The sequence below is a fragment of the Botrytis sinoallii genome, assembly GCF_014898435.1.
Source record: "Botrytis sinoallii strain Bc 23 chromosome Unknown BSIN_002, whole genome shotgun sequence".
Classification (NCBI taxonomy): Eukaryota; Fungi; Ascomycota; class Leotiomycetes; order Helotiales; family Sclerotiniaceae; genus Botrytis; species Botrytis sinoallii.
The window spans coordinates 1,680,200-1,701,305 of NW_024066029.1; the positions used below are offsets into that span (position 1 = coordinate 1,680,200).

The following is a 21,106-nucleotide window of genomic DNA, read 5'->3' on the forward strand; positions in this document are numbered from 1 at the left end:
TATAATACAACGAAACGAAGAGTACCAAACTATTTGGCAGCGCTAGTTTTCTCCTGTGGTCTCCCCCTTCCCCGTCTTCCACTTCCACCGCCTCCCCCCTTAACGGGTTCTCCTCCACTCCCACCCTTCACAGACTCTCCACCTCCGCCACCTCCACCACCTCTCCCCCTACCTCCTCTACCCCTCGTCCCACCCTTTCCTCTCCCGCTACCACTCTTCGAACCACCTCGCCCAGCCCCACTGCTAAAAGCCTTCATCCTCTGTGCTTCTTCCTCAATTGCTCTCTTACTTTCCTGATCCCACCACTCCTGAAATTTCTGCTCCTCTTGAATTTCCTGAAGACTTCTCTTTGCAACTGCTTCTTTGATCACTTCTTGTTCTCTCTGTTGCATTCCAATGATATCAGCCATTGATAATTGCAGAGAGGGCTCTGCCTTCGATGCTGGCGCTTTATATGACTTAGAGTGAGGGATGAGTGGAGTAGATCTAGATGATGGTATTGGCTGTTTTGATGGACCAGGCGATGGGGTTTGTACTTTTGTGATGCTACTGCTATCATTCCTTTTCTGTCCAGAGAATCTAGTATCTGGAGATGCAACTCGGCGTGCAATCGAGGGAGTATTTGCTGGTGAAATCGCTGGTGAAATTGTTGACAATGGCGCTAGAGATACTGGCGAAGATTTATTCTCTTTATCAAGGATATCCTTAAGATTTGTTCTCGAACCGACACCCGCAACTTGCCAAGGAGACGATGCTTTTTCTTTGCCTTTACTCACGGGAGTCTGTACAGCTTGTTGAAATGCTGCCTGCTGTTTCTTGCGTTCCTTCTGCGAGAGTCTTGGGGTTGCCGACTTAGCAGTTGCTTCTTCGTCCTTGGCCTTTTGGGCAGAGAGGCTCAGGGATAAATTGGAAGTACGACTTGTTGATGCCTGGGCCATGATTTCTTTCATATCGAGCTTTAGTGAAAGATTGGGGGAAGACCATGTTTTAGTTGCTGATTGAGGTGTGTCAGGGGCGTATTTGATTCCCAAACCAGCAGAACTTGGTAGGTCCGTAGGAGACCCTGACTCTACAATCCTGGGAGTTGAGCTGCTTGTAGGAAACCTTGGAGTGGCTGGACCCCCCGGAGAAGCAGAAGTCAAATCGATAGTCAAGTTCAAGTCAGGTGGACTTCCAGGCAGTTCGTCGTCATCCATATCGAACATGAAGTCGGCCGCCACATCCTTGGGACGTATACTTGGGCTAAATGGTTCGTTCTTCGCCGCCCTGGATCTTCTCCTGGCTTTCTCATTACTGGGAGAGGACAAATTATCATCAATACTTCCCATACGCATCTTAAAGGACGAAGATAATCGACTATCCTCATCTTTAAGATGAGCACGAAACATCATATCTCCAAGCCTGCGACGCCTTTCCTCGTCTATATCCTCTGCTAATTCTGGATACTTCTCGTGTAAGTCCAGATCTGCTCGGCCACTTTTTGCAAACGGCAAACAATGTAGTTGATTATCGCGTACGACTTCATCCAATTCGAGAACAAGTTCCTCGTCAAGATCATCAAGTAGACTGTTTAAAGTTAGTAATGTACAAGACCAAATATTAAGATATTGCGGCTCATCAGAATTCCGAAAATAGACTTACTGATTCTCAAGCATTGATTCTAGCTGCAAGCACATGTACTCAAGACCAGCATGTTTAAGCTCGGTGATTGAGCAAGGTGCTATAGCATTAACAATATGGCAGGCATTGCGGGTAGTGACTTTGAGGATGTTAGTATTATTCGCAAAAGAATCTATGAGGAGTGAGGTGCGGAAAGAACATACCGAACCGGCCCAAAACGTGCTGACAAATTTGGGATAATCTATCGATCATCAACTCGTTTGCAACACTCATGACATCCAAGATAAGTTCCGAGAACTCATCGATGTCTGTGGAGACTATGTGGTCGAAAATCTCAGGCCCTATATCAACATATAGATAGCGTAATACGACCTCGAAGGTTTCTGGTGCAATATGCTTCAAATCGATCGTGATCGGACCTGTATTTTCCGCACGTCTACCAGCAAGCCATTGACCCCCAGACCGACCATTGAATAGACCATCAAAGAAAGGACATCTTTGGCATGCAAGCGCACTGTGAATAGGAATTTCTCCTCCATCCAACTCAACAAGAGCATCACAACCATCAAAGAATTTCTCGTCTTTGATTGCATTGTCCAAGTCAGTGGTTATTGAATCTGAGGGCCGTCTATGAGGCCCAGGCCCATTCAAGTATTCCATATTCAAATAGGAACCAAGTTCCATGAGTTGACCCCTAACCTTTCTATACCTGAAAGCCAAGTGTGGGTAGTAATTTGCAAAGTTCCAAACATCAGCAACTTCATCCTGGTAAAGAAATATAACAACGTTGACAAGAGTGATAAAATCCAGGCCGTTGAAAGTGATTCTTATCCTACCACTTGTACCTTTATGAATGTTGAGAATATCAGGTTCTGATTTGGAACGATCGGGGAGCGAAGCGGTTCCACTGTGACGGAACTCGGCTAGAAGTGATCTTAGAACAGAAGATCTACCTGCAACCAAGAAGCTATGGACAGGTATTGCGATGTCAGATGTGCTGCTACAGATCTCAATATCATAGCTGCTATCAAAATTCTGACCCATGAACAAGCGTTCGACGTCGCCCTCAAGGTCCGGAGATGTAATGACTGCTGCCATAACAGACCCATATTCAGATGCCAAATGTTCGAAGCGATCCTTCCATTTTGCATGCTGTTCTGCTGGATACTCTGAGGCAACCAGATCTTTGATGCTTGACAATGGTTCAAGATCCTCCAACAATTTCTCATCTTCAACCCTCACTTGAGTCCTAGTCACGTCACAGTCCTTGCGGATCGCCGCAAATACACCAAAAGGATTACTTCTGACAGCAACTACTTTGGTAAGTCCAGGGACCCGCTGGAATTTGAAATCCTTGCGATCATAATCACTATTCCCAGTGAAAGAATCCTTATTCTTAGCTCTTTTGACACGTCGCCACACGGCACCAGCCTGAGTGCAAACTATGACGGATCCATTTTCGGCAACACCAACAGACTTGATTCCATCCCAGTTACCCTTGCGGAGTGACCAGACTCGCTGCGGTTGTGATAGAGCTTCCTTGATTTTTGAGGGGTTGGTTGTTGAAGCTGCCGCAACCTTTGTATCAACCTTCCTTACATTCAAAGTGTATAAATCTCCTCTACCAGAAATGGCTGCAATTGTGTCTCCACCAGACTCAATATTAGTGATATTGTTAGACTCGTTGTCATATCGGGTTGTGAATGAAGTGCTTTGAAGGTAGTAGTTTGTGAAGCTTTCATGTAACGGGAATTTGACCATATTATAACCATAATTCGTAAAAACACAGACTGTATGGTTTTCCAGAAGGCAAATTGTTGCACTGTTGATAGCTGAAACTTTAACGATCGATGACTTGAATAGGGATGCCGCAACTCTGCGGGGTACTAGTTGAGCCTCCAAGGATCGGGAATCTGAATCCATAAGGCCTAGTTGTCCTTCGTTCTTCCCCCAACAGAACAGTGAGCTAGATGTATGAGCCACTGAATGAATAGCAGATGCAGCTATACCGACAATGTTTTCTCTTTTCAGAGGTCCAAAAATCTGGCGCGGAGTTGTGCAAAAGGGTTCTTCATCCTTTAATGCAGGGCGAGGTAGATTGTAGCCTAATTGGCCCCAAGTGTTTGTGCCCCAACTGAAAATCTCTCCTTCAGATGATACAGCAAGGGTATGGTTTTGACCGAGAGCAACGGTCGAGACTTTCTTCCCTGCTAAGCCACCCTGGTTCACTGGCACATAATTGAAGCGAGTGGTTTCATCTCCCATCCCTAATCTACCTCCAGGACCAAAGCCACACATGTAAAGGTTTGATTCTGGATCTGTAGTTAAGACAGCACTACTCAACTTGGAAAGAACGACATCTTGTATTATAATAGGCCTGTTTTGGATCATGGAGGGAAGCTCCGATACAGTGGTAGGAAAGCTTTCGTGGACCGCGACAGGATTGTCATGATGGACAGAGTCTAGGTAGTTTTCATAAAACTGAAAGAGTAATCGGTCAGGACGCTTCAGTGTTATCCTTTCCGGATACTGGCGATCATCCTGATCACCAAACCCCAGTGAAAAGTTTTTGTTGCTACCAAAAGCAAAAAGCTCATCCCCATCAATACTTTCGGGTTCTGACACATCAATCTTGAGCAGCTCAGAATCACCGTCATTAGAGTCGTCATCTCTTTCATGGCGGCGCAATCTTTGCTCTCTGATGTATTCCCGGATCGATCGTGGTGCGATGGTCGCATTGTAGACATCAAAAGGGGTGTTTCCCTCCCGATCTTTGATCTTGATAACTGACGAGTCCGGCTTGGCTCCTGTGTTTCCAGTAGCGCGGTCCTTTGAGTCCCTTTCGATGATTGCCCGAGCAATCGTGACGTTACCAAAATACAAAGCCCTATGCAATGCTGTCCATCCACTTTCTGTGTCTTGTATATAGAGGTCGATAGAGGGATGGTCGATAAGGGCGGTGGCGAATTCTATTGCATTCACCGCTGTTGAAGATGCAGCTCGGTGCAGAACTGTTAACCCAGCATGATCTCTGCTATTTAACTCCGCTCGACTGATCGCATTTCCCTGCCCTTTGATCCCATTTATGTTTCCAGCAGGACCAGAAGCCTTGCGACTCTTGCCGAAAGTCTTCGGTGACGTTCCCAACCCGCCAGAACTTCCTATTTTATTCCCAAAGCTACTGGAAAATGCCGATCCTCCGCCATGTCCTTTCAATGTATGCGATGGGTTGGCGACGTTTGCCAATATGCGTCGAAATTTATCGACGTCATCTTCGAGATAATATTTCCAGAGAAGATTGCTCATGTGTGGATAAGGGTGGCAAGAAGGATATCTTCCGATTACTTCAATGAACACCTAGCTGTGGCCTCAGAGGGACACGGCGTTTTTAAAGGTGTTATGAAGTGGAGGAAGACTCCTGATAAAATAGAAGAGAAATAAAGTCTGGTCTTGATCTGCCAGACGTCTTAATCGATAGTCCAAGGTGATTTGGGCGATTGTGCAGCGGGGGTGCTTATGCGATTGATGAAAGTCGTACAAGCTACGATACCTGTCGAGTTTGATTTTTTTGGCCAATCTTATGTATTCGATTGAAATTGGAATGAAATATGTAGTCTTTCTGTTAGTTCAAGTTGAAATAATTGAGTCAGTATCGATATGGTTATTGGAAATGTATCGCACAATGTGAAGACCGTTGATATTGTGCGACGCGATAAATGCCCTGGCCAATCGGAATCGCGACTTTAGCAGCATGCTTACGGAGTGACTTGAACGTGGGGCAAGTATTTGACGAGACTCATCGTGAGCTATTACCTCCCGTCATCACCTCTTGCCTAGATACGTAATATAGAATTGAAGATTTGCAGCTTCCAATTTTCAAGAATTAAAACAAGAAGTGTTTAAAGCTTGAGAGGAAAGTTAATATATTGGCATGAAGCTTTCTTTATGTATTCGTGCTTTAACTCCAAAAGCCATTTTCTGAAGCGGTGAAGGAAACGGACCCACATGTTCATGCAATTCTCAAAGCATTCTCGACATTCTCGACATTTTCTATCATAAATCGAATTTCAAAAGAAGCTAGAAGCACGCTGTATTATTGGTTGTTATGCTAATTGAAACCCCAGGTTATAAAGCACGTAATCTTGTGCTATAATTTTCCAATCTTGAGATTCAAATTTCTACGATGAACTTTATATGATGACTGTAACAATATGGGCAGGTCTTCAAATGTATCTGAACCTTCACTCGAATCCAAACTAGTTGTCTGTCTTCTGCTAGCCCCTTTTAACATAGCTACAAGCGAAGCTTTTGGCTGATGATGCCATCCCAGTGTTCTCTTAATGGGCTCATCATCGCCGGTGGAATATGATTCCCATCTTAATTGTTTTTCAAGTATGAGCAAACATCATCCATGATTTCGAACTTCTCTGTCGAGCGTTGGAGCGATGGCTGGACGAATCCGGTCCGGTGATTGAATTCCTTGATTCTGCTGTTCCTGATGGCCTGGTGATACCCTCGGTTTCGATGACTTCCAACCTCCGTCGACAGAATCTTCTAATGTGTCGGGCACTATTTGAAGCGTGACCTGTCATTTCATCTCAAGTCTTCAGGCTGTTTCCAAATGTCTCGTCTCCAGCCTCTGTCCAATCCTCCTCTCCTCTTCTTGCTCCCCAAAACCCTCTTCCATAACTAACCAAAATCTCCTCTCCCTTCTTAATCCCCTTCCACTTTCCCACACCCTTTCCCTTCCCTCCACCAGCCTTCTCCCCTAGGACCCAAACCCCCATACCTCTCTCTCCCCTCCCAGTATCCCAAATCTCTTTAAACTCAGCGTTAACCCTTGCCCTCTCCCCACCAATAGTCACCCCCCTGAAATCATTAATGAACCTAGCTTCATTCCCCTTTGCTTGTGCATCAACCCCAATACCTCCCTCTCGATCCAAACTCAAATCATAATCACTCTTCTCATGCCATTCTACCAGCTTCTTGATCTTTTCATCCGCCAAAGAACTCGGTGCATGCACTTCACCGATGTACTGCAAAATGAAAGTTCCAGGTTTCAAGTCTCTCGTAGCGAATAATCCACTCTGGCCATTGGCGGGATGAGAGGGGTCATTGATGGGCGTAATTTTGACGAGGGATGAGGGGCCTTTAGTGTGAGAAGTGGGAATGGGAAGCGAGTCTGCAGTCGGCGTGCGGAGAATTTTCAGATGTGAAGGGGTCATTGTTGTGCAGTATGTGGGAGTTATCAGATATGGGATCTGAGAGGGCCAATTTTTGGGTAGGGGTTGAGATGGTGCCATTTTCTTTAAGAAGAATTTGTGTGAAGGATTGGGGTCCAGTTTCTTGAAAAACTTCTCAAGGTGCGTCGACCCAAAATTGCAGTTATGGACACTTCAGCTTTCTTGATCCTAGAACTCTGTGACCAAGTATCTGTACACAAAGTAAACTTATCCCCAAATGATTTCTCTTAATCTCTGCCTCGTCACCTCAAATCGCTTCCCCCAAACCAAAAATCTTCCATCCTCAAACGCCAAGCCTTGGCGTCCGTTAGCGCCCGCCCCCACAAAGCCCTAGCAACAATGACGAGCATGGCGACCAACCCTGTGAGGATCATTCTTTCCTGGTCAAACAATATGGACTTTTTGATTCGTTACTTGGACTTAGACATTCACTTTCTTGTTTATGAAAGATGGGGTTTGGAAATGCCATGTTTTCCTTGATAGACGGTAGAATGCTCCTAATTGTGGCAGGCGACAGGGTACAAATGGCGTGGTAAAGAATGCGGAAATTGGATATAAACGGTTGACGGTGATAGGGCTGCAAACAGGTTTTTGATATGACGCAGATGCTTGCAATAAAATAGGAACAGTTGCTCCTTGCTTTGATTTTGTCTGGTTGTTTGCTCACGACAATGAGGTCATCTTCGATAAGTGACGCCACAAAGGTGAAAACGATGGATGCAGGTGGTAGCAGGTATAAATTGATAGATATCACCGCCACATCTACACAATTCTAGTTCTAGTTCAGGATATATTTAATCTATCTACGATTCAGTTCTATCGCAATCCAATTACAAATCAAATCAAATCAAATAGAACGACACGATCTAGCCCAGTCCAACTCGAATCAACAGCAAATATCAAAGCAACCATGCCTTCCCTCGTTGAATCCCTCACAAACCTCGTCTCCTCCATCTTCAACACTATCATCGCAGCCTTCAGCTCCATCATCGCCTTCCTCCAATCAATCCTCAACACGATTCTCGGCCTCATCAATGCATTTTTCGCAGCAATCGGTTCTGCTATCGCGGGTATTGCGCAGACGTTTGAGGGATTGGTGAAGTTCCTCTTGAGTATGTATACTCTTCTTCTTTCAAATAGTAGAATAGGAAATGGAAAGGCAATTGGAAGAAAAATAGGTGAAACAATCAAAACACAAGCTAAATATTTTCTTCAAACAGGCAACTTAGTTATCGTCGTCGCTCTCGGCGCTGCCTTCGTCACATACACCGTCTATCAACGTAGTCAAGGAAGACCTGTTACTGCTGCACCCGGCAGCGCCAAGAAGGCTTCTTAAACTTGTCTTCTCACGAATCTCGGCGTCCAAACGGGTGATGGTGGGATACAAAATAAAGAAAATAAGTGCTAGGAAACTTCCAGCAGAATAACCACATGAGATGCACAGGAGGAGTGCTGACCGGAAAGAAGGAAAGTGAAGGGGAGGAAATAATAAAACAATGAAACAAGGGCGGTTCACTCGCGGAGTATACTTTATGATACCTCACTACTTAGTACTAATACAACAATCAAACAATAATCCATCTTGGAGTGACGCACAAATGATGAACTACACATCGTGTGACATTTTCCACCTTTCAAGTGTATCTACCGGAATCGGAGTCCGAGTCATATCGTACAGATTCCGTACAACGTGAGTATTCCGCGATACTGTAGATTCCGTGGGGGCGCATTGATCTATCCACCTCTGCATTTCTGCTACCCATTCAAATGTTTCGTGTATAAAATATATGAAGTATACCTAGGTAGGTAGTGTTCGGTTACATGGCTCGCATGGAAAGGGGTTTTTTCGCTTTTTTCGCCTGACTACCTCAAGATTACCTATTATACAGGTCAATGCAAAGCACTAAGCATTTCCACTATCCAAATGAATCATCTCGGTTGTGCGTATTCTCATTGCAGATATGGATAATCCCGTTTCTCCAACTATAAAAACCATCAGCGAAGATCCTCGTGGGTATCTCCGTCCCGGATTTTTGGAAGCGAATTCGTAGGCTGAGGTTGCGCTCAGACTCGAGATCATTTGATGCCCGGGCAGGAGATGGATGGAAGGTATACCCACGCACGCCACGGTCGATGCGCATTGTAAGATCAGATCACACGTTTGATATCTCCGAGCAGGTGTCTAATCACCCAGTATGTGAAAATGCAAACGAATCTTGCTATACTCACGACAAGAAAATAATAGAAAGAGAGTAAGACGGGTATCATTATCTCGAGTCAGTGATGATGACATTACTTTTTACTTACCAGGTATGTAATCTTTCTAAATATACATCCAAACATAATCATATCCAGCACATACTTTCCCATCCTCCCATTCCACCTTGTGCACCCCTCGGAATCCGGAACTGATTCATCATCACCCTATCATCCACGGACGTCAATGCACCTACCGACCTACCTGCCAAAAAAGCTTGTCTCCTATAAACATCAATAGCGACGGCAATTGAACAATCGTCCTTCGATCTCATTCATAAAACCACTGACTAATTTACTAATTTACTATTGTCCATCAAGATCCAGATGGCTCTTGGTTTACTTGGCAACACGTGGGTTATTTTTTATTTGATAATTTTGATTTGAGTTTGCTGCCGCGGTCTTTAATTTCTTCGACCTAGTAGTGCAAATCTAGGACCCTTACATCTCCTTCTGCTTTTAGAAGTATGCAGATATGATTGGATGATGCACTGCACCTCTGAGAATCCAGGGTTTTCTCACTTGCTCGTAATCGGAAATGCTCGACCTACCTGCCGCAAGTCCACGAGGAAGGATGGATTGCACATGCAGTCCACGTGACACAAATGAGGTATTTATTCTATTGGTTCGTTTTACTTCGCAGGTCATTCATTTTGTCGAGTATCTCTGGCGGTGAGAACCTGTTTGCTTGCCCTGTTTGCGTGCATCTTGTTCGCGGAGGTCGGAGGAGAATACAGATTAAGTTTAAGGTCTTGAGTTCGAGGACCTTTGATGCGTGGGGTTGTGGTTTTGAAGCTTACAAGCAGGTTGCATCTGCATTAGTTGGTTCTGTAGGCAATGTAAACATTGCATATGGGAGAAGGATTGAGGACTATGGATGAAATTGAATTGAGAGCGGGTAGCGCGAGACTCGCGCGAGAGAGAATGTTTGATTGTTCTGATCTTGTGGTTTAATTTGAATACCCGGGTAGAATGTAAAATGTGGAAATCTGGGTTGTAGGTAGGTATTGAGGAAAACATTGGAGCTGAGTACCTACTGAAATCTCGTTCTCGGGTCCATCCCTTAATTTCAATTCGCTTGTGGGACGATCAATTCTATCAATGCAAGACTGCAAAGATACAACATGTAATGCATAGTTTAAGGAGCTCGATTGACCCCCGTAGCAATTTTGTACCTACAGCATTTTGTCATTTCAAAGTAAACAAACAAGAATAATCGATCCGTGTGATTGTTCAAAGTGAAAGAAGTGCAGGTGAGCAGATGATCATATTACACTTCAGATTCGGTTTTCATCACCATAGAGCATCGTGGCATCCGAGTATTGTACCACCAATTAAATGATGGTTGATATCAGTCATATTATGACGAAGAGGGCGCAGCACGCACATCAAATTTGATCGTTCCTCTGGATTTTCCTCGTGGGGTTGAAGTTCATTTGATATGTACAAGGAGCCAGGCGAGCTCCTCCCTTGCGCATAATTTCATGCAGCTGCCTTCGAACGTGGCAACTCTAAAATTCGTATGTTGCACGAAGTTTTCGAGTATCCCATAACTTCAGCGTTAAAATCCCAGCATTCTGGTGGGCTCGTCGACCATGCATTGCACTACAGCGCTAATGTGAATGAAGGCCTGTTTGTCATACCAAGTTTTTATTGAGGGTTCTTTAGTCTCGAGTTGAGGAAATTGTAAATTTCAAGGACTCGATCTCGTCTACCGACTGCCGTAGAACTAGTGACAAGATCGTCAAATAGCTAGACAAATATTTCGGGAGATGAACATCGATTGTGTACGTGCTATTATTATAGATTGTTTTCTCCGTTCAACCGTGGTGCGTGCGTGAGCCATGAAGTAAGATAGGAGGATATCATTCCCGTCCCGTAGAAATTCCGATTGTTCTTCGTCACCATTATTTGCATGCACATCATGTCAAGCCATATCAAATATGATACATGGAAGTTGGTGTAACGTCGACTATCTTGGGTTACTGATATTCCGGACCGTCAGAAAAACGGTAATTATACGGGGTGGGTATCAGTTTTGGGGCTGAGTCGTTGTTGTCAATGCTGATTCATGGGGATCTGTAGGTGTAGTGGGATGTGTGAATAGCTTGCATATCTTCCTTGAAGAATGTGTACAGTAACCATAAAGGCATTTATTGTATTCAAATGTATGTTTTCCAGGCAAGGCGTGAAAAGAGAGCGATTAGATGTTGATAGTGGGCCGATGAATACTCGATATTTTTCGATGGATTCCCAATGAGGGATGTTTGAAGTTGGCTGGAAATGAATGCCTTGATGGAACTCCTTCATTGACCGAATTAGACGAGGCTTTGCAATTCGTTCATGTGGTGAGCCAGTAATCGGGCAAACTGATCGGTGGTTGAATCGATTGTTGCAAAATAAAAACATCCATCCTCTATTTGCTTATCTGCATGTGTGAATGCTTACTTAGATTAGCTGACAAGAGAAATATGTATCAATGAAGTCAAAACCGTTTCCGGGGAAGTAAACTATGCTGGCTAAATGTAGGTTTTTGTGGATGGATTGTGGATTCCGATAATCTTTCTGCTCTGATTTGATATTATTTCTCTTAACCCTAATCTTGACCTGCCCGTATATGGAGTTCTCCAAGCCGCCATGCCACCATTAGGTTACAAAATAATTTGACGTTTTAAACTTTGGACCGGGAGACAGATAGTGAAGCCAGTCCTACTCTATAGTCTTCCAGATTGACTGTTCAGACTTCAAATCAAACGAAGAGGAGAGGAGCCACCGCCCAGAAACTGACGGCTGAAGCTTCGTACATGCAAATCAGAATTTGGCGCCGAGTAAGTACTGGGTCTTTCATATATTGAATTCTTGTAGATTGTAGATTGTAGATTGCAGATTGCGGATTGAAGATTGTGAGATATCTGCATGTGAGTAGTCGGATACGGGTAGTAAAGTACACATTGTACGGAGTAGGTGCTATGTGGTGTGGCATTGTAGTAGCCGCAGCTAATAAAGCAGGGGAATACCGGTAAAGAGAAGAATTCTTTCCAGCCTATATGACAAAACTATTGATGAGCAGAGGCAGGTGGTCATCATTCATCCTTTCTTTCGCTGGCAAAGGGTGCAAAGAGCACAGTCACCAAACCTGCGTGATGTGACTTGATGTGACTTGATGTGACTTGATTTGGCTCGACTTGACTTGACCTGACTTGACCTGACTTGACTCGACTTGACTCGACTCGATTCACGATCAATGAAAAGACAGGAGTATGGGTAGTAAAAGAATAATGAACGAATAATGAACTCGATGAATGAAATTGAAGTGTTTCGCTTCGATGAGACTAACCAAACAATTACTACTTTGTCGAAAATAGTGGGAACATTAGACCATGAAATACTTCATAAACCCTTACTACCTGGCTACCTACTCTTTCTTCCACCCACTCCTTCACTCCCACCACGACTCACCTTCACTCCCAACACCACTCCCTTTCACTCCCACCACTCACTTCTCCCGTCTCTCTTCACGCCCACCACGCCCCCCCTTGCAAGAACAATAAACACCAACCAACTCCTTCTTACAAGCACAAGCGATCAGACCCAGCCCACTTCTCGCCCACCCACGCAATCTTCATTACCCTCATTACCCTCATCCCGTACACGCTACACACTGGCCACACCATAAACCAACGAACTGATCGAACTGCGTCTTTGGTTCGTTTCAATCACAAACACCCAAATCTTAATACTGTGGGTTAAGGGTCACCGTATTCCTCATATAATTCATTTTCATCGCCCAGTTTTCTATCAATCTATTCACATTTCAACTTGTCCTCCAAAAAAAGGAACATAACCATATAATTTGGTAAAGCCAAACCGGCCTCGGTGTCCCGCTGTTCTAAGCCGGCGCCAGACGGTGCAAGGCTCTGCCATTGTAAAATAAAATAAAAAGCTCAAAAAAATAACAAATCTCCCCTCCATCTTCCTTCAATTTTCTGTTCTCGGATATCGCATCTTACCGGCGTTGGATCAAATATTCAATTTTGGAGTCAAAGGGCATATACCCCATATACCACGGCAGCGGCATTTTACTTTTATTATACATCAGAGCAATTTCTCATATTGCTCTCTTGACTTTTATTTACTTCGACTCGATCTATTATCGACTCAGCAATTCAATTGAATTGCATACAATTTCTTACAGATCTCATCTATCATCTTGAGGGTGGTTTTTTCCCATCTTGTTACCAGTGACGACTTGTTGACGGTCGTCCAACTTTATCCTTACTCTTACCTAAAATATATATCTCACGCTCGATTTATCTCTCTTCACGATGATCATCGACGGAGAAAAGTGGGCTTGTGATGCTTGTGTCAGAGGTCATCGTGTTAGCAATTGTCATCATTCAGACAGACCTCTGCAACACATCAATAAAAAGGTATACTAATTGTATTTTGTTGTGCCGATCTTGCTAACCAGACTTGTCTAGGGTCGTCCTGTCTCACAATGTACTCATTGTCGAACATTGCGCAAATCCAGAGCAGCACATGTTCGATGTGAATGCGGTTCAGAAAAGGCACATTCGAAAGGATCCTGTCCGGAGAATGGAGATACACAGGGTGAGCTTTTACGACAAACTCCTGGCACAACAATCTCAGTTTCTGACATGATTAAAGCAGATACCTGTTGTTGCAGCCATGGAGCCCGATGCACTTGCGCTTTGAAAAGTGATCATCTCCCTCCAGTACCCGAGTCCGACTCTGATGAAACTCCTTCGATGTCTATACCAGTATCCAAACCAAGACGACCCCGCGCGCAGACCACCCAATCGGAAAACAATTTGACAATATTTACAAATGGTCACCACAAGCCCGTACACAAGAATAACAATATGGCTCACAAATGTGGTCTTCCATACACCGTGCCCCGAGCACACTCAATCCATGGACAATCGTCATCGAGTCTGGCCAATAGGTCTGTTGATAATTTACCACACACGAACGCTATCGATACCTTACACAGCGAATCTCAAATCAAAGACTCTATAGTGAGTGCTCAGCAAGAGCAGCGAATGATCAAGTCCGAGCATGCATCGCCACTCGTCAGCCCAACAACAAATTTCCACCAAGTAAATGGTCAATTGCCACCTTTGGATATAACGAATATGTCGACCCCCGATTACAATAACATATATCAATTCGATGGATACGGTGGGGCAATCCAAGATTTCGAACAACCGATATTCTCCGCCGGAATCGGCTCCGCTTCTGTCGACTGGAGTAATTACCCGGGATTAAATTTCAACGATGATAATTTCGCAGCCTCTTCTTATAGCCAAGCGGCATCATTCAATGGATTCGACTTTTCTAGTATCGATCATCCAGCATTAACGACTACATCAACCTCTGGGGAGCAATCAGAAATCGAAGATTTTATGGGTGTTTCAGATCCTTCCAGACCTGCATTGATGAACAATCAAAATAACCAATACGGGTCTGATCTTGATGCATCAGAATTTGGTGGAGAAATTGAAAGATACAGATTAAGTACGACGTCATCCTATCTCGACGTGTCACAGATGCAGATGCTCGCAAGCAATGATGTTGGGACTTTTGGACTTGAGGAATTCATGAAACCAAGCTCCAGCGAATTTCTGCCATTGACACCTTCAAACCAAGGTCTACCTATGACAGGGTATCCAACCGAGATCAAGAATAATCTTCAAATACCATTTGACGAGAGCAGCACTTTTTTGCCCATAAATGTCGAAGAACCCGACAACTTTTGGATGACGGAATATTCTGTCGCAAACAACGTTGCGGCCAACAATGCGAATGGAGTACAGGATGAGATTGTTTGGAGACAATAACACCGGTGGAAAGGCAAATGGCCTCTGTGTGCAAATTCCTGATCTTTGGATATCGATTTCGATCACTTACGATGATCACTTTCCCATGAGTTTCAAGTACAGAATGGCGGCAACAGCGTTTGGCACAAGAAGTGCAGCATTTTCAGGTGGCATTATATTTTATAGACGTCTCTTGTGTGAATAGCGATAAATGACTTACATGACCAAAATATATCATGATGCATCCTGTGTATGCACTTGATATGAAATAACTGACTTTAGTGATGATTTCGCGTTCATATGTTTTTCCGTCCACAAATTGAGGACCGGATGCCAACCCATGTTACATAGGTGACTCTGCAGGCAAAACGGTTGTGCCGAAGTCACGATACGAAGAATACTTTATCTTGCATCAGTCGCTCCCAACATGCTTTACGCAATGTCACTATAAACAAGTCAACAGATCGGCTGATAGATTAGATGTTGACTTCACCGGACTGGATCCGTATTGTAAAAGCACGAAAAGGGTGGTAAGAAAAGTAGTAAGAAAGCGCTGACAGGGAAAATGGTGGCATCCGAATCGCAAATTTGATCGAACACGATCTAGATATGGAGGGGAGTTGTGACTATTGGTATCTCGTTATTGAAAGTTTATTAAAGATTGATCAAGTGGTGATTCGATACTAGGTGAGATTGGTGCGATTCGACAAGTCACTTGCACGCTTGTCAGATTGCATGGACGATTCATGCTACGTTCAAACAATAGGTAAAGTATGTTTCTTCGAAGGCGGAGGAAATGGGATAAATATCTTCCAGTTGTAACAGAAGGTCTCGGCATTCTAAAACATTTGACCGAGCCCCCCTCCTTTCTGCGCTGTAGGCGAAAGGGAAAATAAACGGAGAAGTTGGAGGTAAGAGGGATTGAGAAGATCCTGTTTGCCAAGACAGACACGTCCCTATTAATATTGAAAGGGTCACATCTTAGTTCATAATACGGCACTGATACCCCGCCGGTAAAGGCTGATGAGTGACTTGAACGTTACATCGGGGAGTGGAATATGGGCACAAGTTGCATTCTTAGGATTTACGTCGCATGATGAGATTAGGAGGATATCAATGGTGTAGACTCGAACGGAACAATAGCACTTCTTCTTCCGGCGAGATCAGACTTCTTTCGGCAGAGAGGAAGAGGGAAGTGGTGGAATTGTAAGTTCTTCAGGAATGGGTCGGATGGTCTGGGGTATTTAGGCTGGATAAATGCATGAGGGTGCTATGCAAGTGATCAAATGAGTATAGATTCCATCGGTTGTTTGGGGAAAGTTGGCAGGATACCATATGTATGCGTGAACTCGTCTCCAAAAGATTGAAGTGGAATTGGCAGGGCAATAGATGATAGGTCCAATAAGGAGAAGGAGATATGAGTACGAGGATATCCTCCCCAACCCTTCTGCAAGGGCTCCCGAGGGCTTACATGGAGGCTGGTCAGTCTTTGTAGATGTGGCCGATGGTGGATCAACAGGAATTTAAATAAATAAATCACGATTTGCCCTTGAGACTTCACTCGTAACCCTTCTCCGAGATACCTAGTTAACCCGGCCGTGGATATATTGTTCACACCCTGCTCCCCCACATTTCCACATTCGTAGCTCCCGTCCCCTCCCTCCCCCTTCTCCACAAGGTGGAAAGATCACCTGCCGAGGAAGCTTCTTTCAATTATGAACATGAACATGATCATGACTATGACCTACCTACCTACTGGTGAAATATGAATGGAAAAGGATGGAGGAATGAATTTCTTGATGCAACTGCAACCACAACATCGAAGATCAAAGATTCAAGAATTCAAGGTCAGATCAACACCTCTCTTCGTCTACGAAAGTTGGGTGTGTATAACCATGAATAGATATGGGAAAGCTAACAATTGATAGGTTCTCCAATTCTCCGAAGTGTTTTATTGTGATGTAGTACAAGCAAGGTATTTGTGAAACAACATCTTGAGTTGCATCTCTATCACGGAAGAGGGCGAGAGAGAAGATAGACAAAAGTAAAGAAACATCATTGAAGATACGGATACCGGACCACATATCATTCTGGGAATCGTTTCGATATTTGAGTGAGTGGCCAATCAATCCTTCCTTGGTCTATTCCTTCTATCTACCTATTGCACATTCATTCTCTTATGATCCTTTTCCCATGACTTCCATCATCATTCAAAAAGCCACTTCTTACTGCTTTCTTACTTCTCTCATTCTTACTCTAGGTCTAAAGTCAAACGCTAACAACTCCTCCTCGAGGGTTATCCGAAAGTTCCGCTTCAATTCAATTCGATATTGTTATTGCTTGCTTCTTGCTTCACTCAAGGTCCTGTGGGACTTTTGGCTATATGGATGGATGGAACATTGAATTGAATGTCAAACATTGAATGAACATATTTACCCCATCGGATGTTATTATCACCGAGGTATGGAAGAAAGCTCCACCTTATTTGAGGATTCTCATTAGTGTCTCGAGCTTGTGAATCTCATTGGACATCTTATTAATCCACAAACCTTTAATGAGGGACCACCAGGACCTTGACTGATAAATGCTTCAGCTTACTTTCTATCTTTGTACAGCTTCTCGGACAACAGTTCTTCCATCACCGAAAATTTCCATATTGATCATATCATCCAAAGTTACAATCTACAACTTCCGATTGTTGTACAGTGAGCATCTGCTTGTTTACTGTTCTGCAAACTAATTAATTGGAGTCGCGTACCTCTTCTCCATCAAAAATCCTTTCAAGTAAGTTCATTGAAGCCAATTTCGTTGTTTGAGAACGACGGGACTATAACAATAACCTACGTGCGGTAGCTATTGGGATCGAGATGGAAGTGAATAAAAGTACTATGGATAGGAGTTCTCTTAACTAACTTTTTCTCAATTAGGAACCTAATCAACGTTCCTTCCTTTTGCGCCGATGAAGTCAAAGTGAAAAAAATGAACCATAACGACGCGCCAACAATGCAATCCTATCCATCTCCTAACGCGACTGCTGCTGATAGTAGTGGTGGACCTTTCTATGGACCAAATTCCTCGAATCCACATCCCAATCAACATCAGCAACATCTACCCACTCCCGATGAGCTGCAACTTGCAGAACAATTATCTGCCGATGCTCAATTATCACGTAGTATACAGCCAAACATGGGAACCAATCGTGGAATGAGCGAAAATCCAGATTCTCGAGGTCAAGGAAATGTCAACATGAACCATCAATACCAACCAGATCATCAAATGCATGGAGGTCATACACCTATGAATCATGGACTTATGGAAGTGGGTCCTCAATATGAGGATGATTCAATATCTCCAGCTGGAAGAAAGAGATCAAAGGTATCAAGAGCTTGTGATGAATGTCGGAGAAAGAAAATCAGATGCAATGCCAATGAGCCAGGAAATGAAGATATATGCTCAAACTGTAAGAGAGTTGGTGTTCATTGTCAATTTAGCAGGCAACCTATGAAACGTGGACCAAGTAAAGGGTAGGTTGTGTAAAACGAGCAATCATGATCTTGAAGGAAACTCACTGACAAAGTAGTAGCTACATTAAAGAGCTTGCTGATCGGATCAATACATTGGAAGGTCAAGTGCAAGGAAGTGAGATGCCTCAATATCAACAGTCACAAGATATTTTACAAAGAAGACCTTCCGAAGAGTTTTCTCCGACTCCGAACCCTGAGCAACTTCCCCGCAAGCGCGGTTATTCTTCAATTTCCGGGGTCGGCGAATTTAATTCTCCGTATCAGAATCAACCACAGAGGTCAGCTTCCAATTGGATCCCTCAAGAACAGCCGCGTTCTTCAATTCCAAATTCATCATATCCTACCAGTGCATCACTACCTGGTACCACTCAACTACCTACCAGAGAGCAGAACTACTCGCCAAACATGACAGTACCTCAGCAGAAGTGGGTGAACGCGCCTGATGTTAGTGGTTCTGTTGAAGCAGTAAATCATACCTCCCAACCTCATACTGAAGATCCTGTGGACTATATTGACGATTCTCTTCTTGAAAAGTATGTAGTCACTTAGAATGTACAAACTGCATAATTACTAACAACATTTAGTTATTACAAATTCATACACCCAACTTATCCTATACTATCCCTCACTAAAGCCAGGTTAATTTCTCGGCTTTCTGCTTGTCCTACTCCTGTCAGGCATGCTTTTTGGGAGGCGCTATATGCTGCAATCAGATTATTTCCAACCGCAGTTTCCCTCAAGCCACGAGGTATCACAAACGCTGTCAGACTCATTCACACAGTTCAATATGATTCGCAAACCATCCATTCCCCTACTACTATGATCGCATACCTTCAAATAATGATGCTGCTTTCAATTGAAGCCAACAATCTCCCTTGTGATATTCAGGACGGTCAAATTATTCAGTTACCATCTGTTTGGTTGAGTACTGCTGTTGGCTTCGCATATTCTACGAAATTGCACGCACACAAACCAATTGACAAATCGAACAATGATCCGGATTCTGATGACAAGCATGCGAGGCGAGTTTGGTTCAGTTTGGTCATTATGGAGAGATGGAATGCTGCAGTGAGAGCTTGTCCAATACAAATTCCAGATTCGGTTGCACAAATTTATCCTGATGATCGAGCTATATTGGGTGAAGTTACATACCATTTAGTTCGTGAGTACAGTTCTCTCATCCTATCTGCTTGTCTGTTGCTAACTATATAGGTATCGCCGTCGTTATTGGAAACTACACAGAGGTTAATCTTGCTACAAATGACCTGCCGCCGCTCGCAGTTCATCGTGGACTTCACTCTCGACTCCTCAAAACCCAACTCGAACTCGTACGTCATGAGTTGAGTAATTCTGGTATCACACCGATCGAATCTCCCGTTCTTCATATCAATTATTGGTGTGCTTATCTCCTTATACTACTTCTTCAAGGACCACAAGAAGACGCCGATGAACAAATGAGAGCTACTCATTATATTATCAGCCAACTTTCTTTCAATCCAGACCTTAAATCTCCTCTAGTAAATTACTACAAATGTTTCGCAGCTCTCGCACTTCCAAATCTTCTTCAAATTGAGAATACAAAGAAAGAGGCAGAAACTACATTGAAAACTATGTTAGATGGTCGGCTTGCATCTTCGTCTTGGGATAAAGTGACAATGGAATTCTTGATCGATCATTTGGGAGCGCAAAGAAGAGGATCGATTGGTTTGTCTCAAGGTCAAAGTCAAGGAGCGCAACAAGTTCCAAGTGCAGTGGTGAATGCAAAAGTAGATGACAATCAACATATGATTACGGCTGCAAATCAAGGTCTTCAACGTTTGGCTGATTTGGCAACAGCAGAGACGGAAGATAGAGTAGAAGCTAGCAGTGGAGTTTCGACTGCGGAAACGGTGAGGAACGATAAAGACGGAAGTTTCTCGAGTGGGGGGTTGAATAAGGTATAGGTGGTATGTGATTAGAAGAGATTGAGGGGAGGGGTGGAAGAGGATAAGGGGGAGAATATATAAGATTAAGATGGTGTGTGAGAAGTGGGCATGGTGCTTTAAGCATTGAACATGGAGTTATTTGGGTGGATGGATTGATGGATAGGATAGGATAGGATGGTGGTGTTTTGGGACATTGTTATGTATCATAGTAAGGTTTTGTTTGTGTATACCCCCATTTTGAAGTTCTATTTTTCTGAAATTTTGCGGATGGGGGTTGAGAGGAGAGGAGAGGAGTTCGGGTTGGGGTGTGATGTGGTGTAGTATATGGGGTGAGGTGTGTGGTGATGGTACTTGAAGATGGAGAGGGGAAAACAAAATGGGACTAGACGCGTGCATGCATTTATAGGCGTTATTTTAGGGATTTGGGATGTTTATTTGGTATTGGTTTTTGGTATGAGGGGGGTGAGACTTGAAATTATTCAGGGTATTTGAAAAGATCGAATTTGAATGAGTGGAGAGCAAGAAGAGAGGAGGGAAAGAAAGTGGTATGGGGGTTGTAAAATGGATATATCTGTTTGTGTATTTGAGTGTTTGAGTAGAATGAATTGATGAATTAATGAATGGATGAATGAATGAGTGAATGAATGAATGAGTGAATGAATGAATGAGTGAATGAATGAATGAGTGAATGAATGAAT

The 21,106-nt window shown here is 43.6% G+C and overlaps 5 protein-coding genes across 5 annotated transcripts; 3 read left to right on the plus strand and 2 right to left on the minus strand.

Moving 5' to 3' along the window:
- Nucleotides 1–29: 29 nt before the first annotated feature.
- On the minus strand, nucleotides 30–4,926 carry EAF02_001570 (uncharacterized protein; the record flags this gene model as incomplete). Its single annotated transcript, XM_038897618.1, has 3 exons — nucleotides 30–1,566; nucleotides 1,642–1,759; nucleotides 1,824–4,926. The coding sequence occupies 3 exons, from the start codon at nucleotides 4,924–4,926 to the stop codon at nucleotides 30–32; spliced, it is 4,758 nt and encodes a 1,585-aa protein (XP_038762593.1).
- Nucleotides 4,927–6,218: 1,292 nt separating this feature from the next.
- On the minus strand, nucleotides 6,219–6,845 carry EAF02_001571 (uncharacterized protein; the record flags this gene model as incomplete). The annotated part of the gene is made up of 1 exon (XM_038897619.1): nucleotides 6,219–6,845. The coding sequence occupies one exon, from the start codon at nucleotides 6,843–6,845 to the stop codon at nucleotides 6,219–6,221; it is 627 nt and encodes a 208-aa protein (XP_038762594.1).
- Nucleotides 6,846–7,545: 700 nt separating this feature from the next.
- On the plus strand, nucleotides 7,546–8,449 carry EAF02_001572 (uncharacterized protein). Its single transcript, XM_038897620.1, has 2 exons — nucleotides 7,546–7,975; nucleotides 8,084–8,449. Exons 1-2 carry the CDS (start codon nucleotides 7,774–7,776, stop codon nucleotides 8,197–8,199), a joined length of 318 nt encoding a protein of 105 aa, XP_038762595.1. The 5' UTR covers nucleotides 7,546–7,773; the 3' UTR covers nucleotides 8,200–8,449.
- Nucleotides 8,450–13,444: 4,995 nt separating this feature from the next.
- Nucleotides 13,445–14,980, plus strand: EAF02_001573 (uncharacterized protein; the record flags this gene model as incomplete). The annotated part of the gene is made up of 3 exons (XM_038897621.1): nucleotides 13,445–13,549; nucleotides 13,601–13,730; nucleotides 13,788–14,980. The coding sequence occupies 3 exons, from the start codon at nucleotides 13,445–13,447 to the stop codon at nucleotides 14,978–14,980; spliced, it is 1,428 nt and encodes a 475-aa protein (XP_038762596.1).
- A 2,958-nt stretch (nucleotides 14,981–17,938) lies between these two features.
- On the plus strand, nucleotides 17,939–20,426 carry EAF02_001574 (uncharacterized protein; the record flags this gene model as incomplete). The annotated part of the gene is made up of 4 exons (XM_038897622.1): nucleotides 17,939–18,483; nucleotides 18,543–19,016; nucleotides 19,068–19,645; nucleotides 19,696–20,426. The coding sequence occupies 4 exons, from the start codon at nucleotides 17,939–17,941 to the stop codon at nucleotides 20,424–20,426; spliced, it is 2,328 nt and encodes a 775-aa protein (XP_038762597.1).
- Between the last annotated feature and the right edge of the window lie 680 nt (nucleotides 20,427–21,106).